This window comes from Phalaenopsis equestris, unplaced genomic scaffold (assembly GCF_001263595.1).
Source record: "Phalaenopsis equestris unplaced genomic scaffold, ASM126359v1 Scaffold000503, whole genome shotgun sequence".
NCBI lineage: Eukaryota > Viridiplantae > Streptophyta > Magnoliopsida > Asparagales > Orchidaceae > Phalaenopsis > Phalaenopsis equestris.
In genome coordinates, this window is record NW_018164943.1 from 134,136 (window position 1) to 138,803 (window position 4,668).

The window sequence follows — 4,668 nt, forward strand, 5'->3', positions numbered from 1 at the left end:
TGGAAAATATTCACCGTTGTTAAACTATCATTACCACGCTGATAGAGCAGCAGTGACTATCACCATCAGACCACCAACACTCGATCGATGAGCTACAACCTCCATAGTCATTGGGTCACTTCCTTCATTATCAGACCATCATCGCTCGATTGACATTGTTAGACTATAACTGATGCTTTTGGAACCCACTAAAATCATCAGATTATCGTTGTCTAATAAGGGAACTACTACCACCATAACTTTATTGTGGGACCACCAGCTCCCAACCTGTGTTTCCACTAGATCATTATCATCCTACTGATGCTATTAGACTACGCAGCCACCCCCCCCGCCCCCCCCCCGCCACTACTTTTATGGCACATTAGCATTATCATTGGGTCAACATCGACATGTTAGAATAACTTCACCATGTCATCACCATCGCCCAATTGACACTTCCACCACTACTGAATCAACACTACTCGACCACCACCATCATCATGGTACACCTTCATTATCGAATTGCCACCACTATTGTTGTACATCATCATCGTTACCAAATAATTATTATCGGGTTGCCTCAGTTGTTGGAACACCATCACCCAATTTCTCTACTGAGGTTGGTCAAAACATTTTTTAAGGAAAGACATCACCTCCAACCCGATCTATCTAATGTGTTTAGTCAACACTTTTTTCAACAGAAGATATTTGCCTCTCCATAAAATCACAGGCCTTGAAAAAAGCTTTAAGTAACCGCTATAATAGACATATCTTTAATGACTTGAATAAAACTTATATCTAATATTTTTTTTCTCTAGAACTTTCCAAAATACTTCTCTTAGAAAATTATCATACGCTTTTTCTAAATGAACTAAATCAATAAAAATCATACGTAGATCCTTATTCTCTCTCTCCACTTCTCCATCATACACCATACATAAACAAATAAGTTTTAGAAAACATAAAACATTTGTTATTTTTATTATTTATTTGTACATGGTTCAATTCCACTTAAGTGCATCCTTAGTAAAATGTCCAAAAATTTTCTATTTCTTATAATTAATTTAAAAAGTAAAAAAAATTAAATTTAAAACCAGATTTATTTTGAGCATATATCCTTTAGATGACATATTTTGACAAATTAAGTTATAATTTTTATAGAATCATTAAGAGAATTTTTTAAGAAAACTAATCTTATTGAACAAAAAAGTAAGCACCACATCATTCGCCTATATGATATAAATTTTTATCATTTTTATAATTCTAACGATTTATTTTGAAATTCCTATTTATAAAAAAACCACAAATTTCAGATGACATAAAACAGAAACAAAACACTAGAGAAAATATTGCATCAGGACTCCGCAGATAAAGTTAATTGCGAAGTCCGATAAAATCACGCCACGTGACGGTGACAAAAATTTCTGGCCAATAACACAAGTAAATTTTTCTCCCGTGTTATTTAAGTGTTATTTTCAATAACACAAGTAAATTTTTCTCCCGTGTTATTTAGGTGTTATTTTGTGTTATTCGTGTGTTATTGTGTGTTATTCAAGTATTATTGATGTGTTCTCGTATTATCATAACACTGAGAATATTCTCAGAACACAATAACACCTAAATAAAATACAATAACAACTGAATAATACAGAATAACACGTGAAGAATATTCTCTTGTGCTACCAGACCGATTTTTTTTCTGTCACCACGTGACATAATTTCATTGGACAATGCACATAACTCTATGTGCGGAGTACTGATGCAATATTTTTTCCAAAACACTAACACAAAACACCAGAGAGCAATTAGAAAAATATATTATTTGACAAAAATAAGGCTGTAAAAAATAAAGTAGTTCGCATTTTTCACATAGTTGAAAGCTCAAAATTTCTTTTAAAATCAAAGATGATGATTATCAAATTACTAAATGATAAATATTATTTATAATATAAATAATTTGGCATAAAGTTCTAAAATAATCTCAACTATTTAAGCAACCAAATGAAAATAAGAAAAACAAGAGGGGCATTTACACAAATACCACCCAATTCCTATGTACTTACATATCTAACACCTAAACTTTACTTTTAAATTAAACTATAGGCGTCAGATATGTAAATACATTGGAATTAATCGTTATTTATGTAAATCTTCCAAAAAAAAAAAAAAAAAACCAACCACGAATGATCCACATAAACTGAAACACAAAATTCACCAGATACAGCTTACCGCCACACTTGTCGGCCTCCAATATGTCACAGGGCACATCACAGTTCATGATAAAAAAACCAAACTACAAAGGAGACGGAAACAGAGTCTGATTTAACAAATCCCAAAAGCAGAGAGATCTAAACCCTTACCAATCATCACATGCTGCCGTTCTGAACGTCACCACCAGGTACGTGAAACCATGCGAGACCAGACTGGGCGCAATGGACTGATTGAGAAGTTGAAGCTATGGAGCCCAAGGAAATTCGCCAGAGATCAAGTATTATTGTGACCAGCATGGCAGCACCTAATGCGTCCACAGCCACTCTTTGCAGATCCCATCCATCGTCTTCTTTCTCAGCAACCCTGGATTTCATCAAAGCAGCAGAAGAACTGCGTTGGAACAGATGAGGAAAGATAAAATGCGAGTGTATAAGAATATCAATTTAGTTCATAGATTCTTTTAATATGAGTTGTATTTGATAGTATTGTGGTGGTATTGTGATGCAATACTATCACAATATCATCATATACCACGAAATAGCACACAATATCACCAAATATCACGACATGACACTAATCCGCATGTGAAGATTCCACACGAAGACTATTTCAAGCTCAATTTAAAGAATCTGGAAACTAATTTGACATTTTTAAAAGCTATGTGATTAAAATGACCATATAAACAGCGAGGATACTATTTTAACTATGAAAATGAGATGAAAATTCCTTTTTAATATAAACCAATAATATGTACATGAGTACCAAATTCAAATGCAAATATTTGATTCAGAAGAAAATAAATTCTGTAACTTGCAACTTTAGATATGAATTTTAAGATGATTACTTTACACTTCATAATTTGGCTCATATAGAACAAAAAAAATAAAAAAATGTAAATAAGGGATGCATTTACTTTTTATTTATGTTAAAAAAGTGCATGTGTTTCATTAATACAAATAATAACAAAATTCACTTAATTATTTCCTAAGTGATCGAATCCACAAGGGAATTTTAATAAATTGTATAAAAGAGCAAATTTTTTAAGAAATTACTTTACATGTAATCCAATGCAATGGCACCTTAAAATAGCACCAAATGTCACACAAAAGAATTATTCGTTGATTGAATAAAACAAGAATATGGTTTTCACATAGAAAGCAGTATAATGTAGACTTATCCTCACCCCTCAATTAATGTTAATGCAGATACTGCCCTTAGTGATAAAATAGATGTTTGTACAATCATGCATGTGCCAATAAATAATCAGTACAAAATAACAAAAATAAATAAATAAATAGCACGTAGGGAGTCTAAAAGAACAGTTTTTAATGTTAAAAATTATGTTTTTAGAGACATTTATAATAGTTTAGATATGAAAGATGATGAAAAATATATGTATAAACTAGCCAAACAAAAAGAGAATAAAAGTAAGGATATAACCCAAGTAAAATATATTAAAGATGAAAATCAAAAAGTGTTTTTCTTATAGGAAGATATTCAACATAAGTGGGTGAGCTATTTTGATAAACTTTTCGATGAAATTTCTGAAAATACAACCGACCTTAGTGATCTTAATATCGTTAATAATAATAAAATATTTTATTTTTACCGTCTTATTAGTAGTAAAGAAGTTGAAGAGACTTTAAAGAGAATCAAGAGTGAAAAATCAGTAGGACCTGATGATATTCCCATTGATGTGTAGAAATATTTAGGAGATTTGAGAGTTTTTTGGCTTACTGAACTCTTTAATATTATTCTAAACACTAAAAAGATGCCCGAGAAGTGAATACCGCGCCGACGCGTCCGGAACGTCAACTTTTGCTAGGAAGGACACTCATACCTATGATTTCACGCGCGAGCAACTAACACGAAAATCGATGCACGTTAGCAGGACGCGGCCCCGGGCTCGACCCAGGTTCAGAGATAAGATACAAGGATTTCTCATAATCAATTTGGATTTATGCCGGAAAGGTCTCCTATGGAAGCTATACATTTATTGAGAGGTTTGATGGAAAAGAACATAGAAAATAAAAATGATCTACATATGATTTTTATTGATTTAGAAAAACCTTACGATAAGATTACAAGAGAAGTCCTTTCGAGAGTTCTAGAGAAAAAAAGGGTCGATATAAAAGGGTCTTGATATTACTTATATTCAATTCATTAAAGATATGTATACTAGAGCTGTTACTTTTGTTCGAACAAAAGGAGGATTGACCAAGTATTTTCCTATTTCAGTTAAGATTACCGGCCTGTTTGGGGCCGCTTTTTTGGAGCGTTGTGGCCCCAAACCGCGAAATGCTCCCGTTTGGATCGCAGCTTCGCGGCCACAAGTCGCTAAAGAGGGCAGAAAGCGGGCTGCCAAATCGACCCCGCGGCCCCAGCTTTCGCCTCGCCAATATTCAAAATTGCTCTCATGACTTCTTTCCTCTATCTCGCACGCAAGACCACACCGACATGATCTTCGTAGATCGGAAG

General features: G+C 33.4%; 1 protein-coding gene across 1 annotated transcript in view; it reads right to left on the reverse strand.

The window, feature by feature from the left end:
* Positions 1–2,143: 2,143 nt before the first annotated feature.
* Positions 2,144–4,668, reverse strand: part of LOC110028193 (cycloeucalenol cycloisomerase-like) — a 45,259-nt gene continuing 42,734 nt past the window's right edge. Inside the window, exon 7 of the mRNA XM_020729939.1 lies at positions 2,144–2,553. Coding sequence (XP_020585598.1) covers positions 2,346–2,553 — 208 coding nt within the window. The 3' untranslated portion in view covers positions 2,144–2,345. The remainder of the gene's footprint in view (positions 2,554–4,668) is intronic.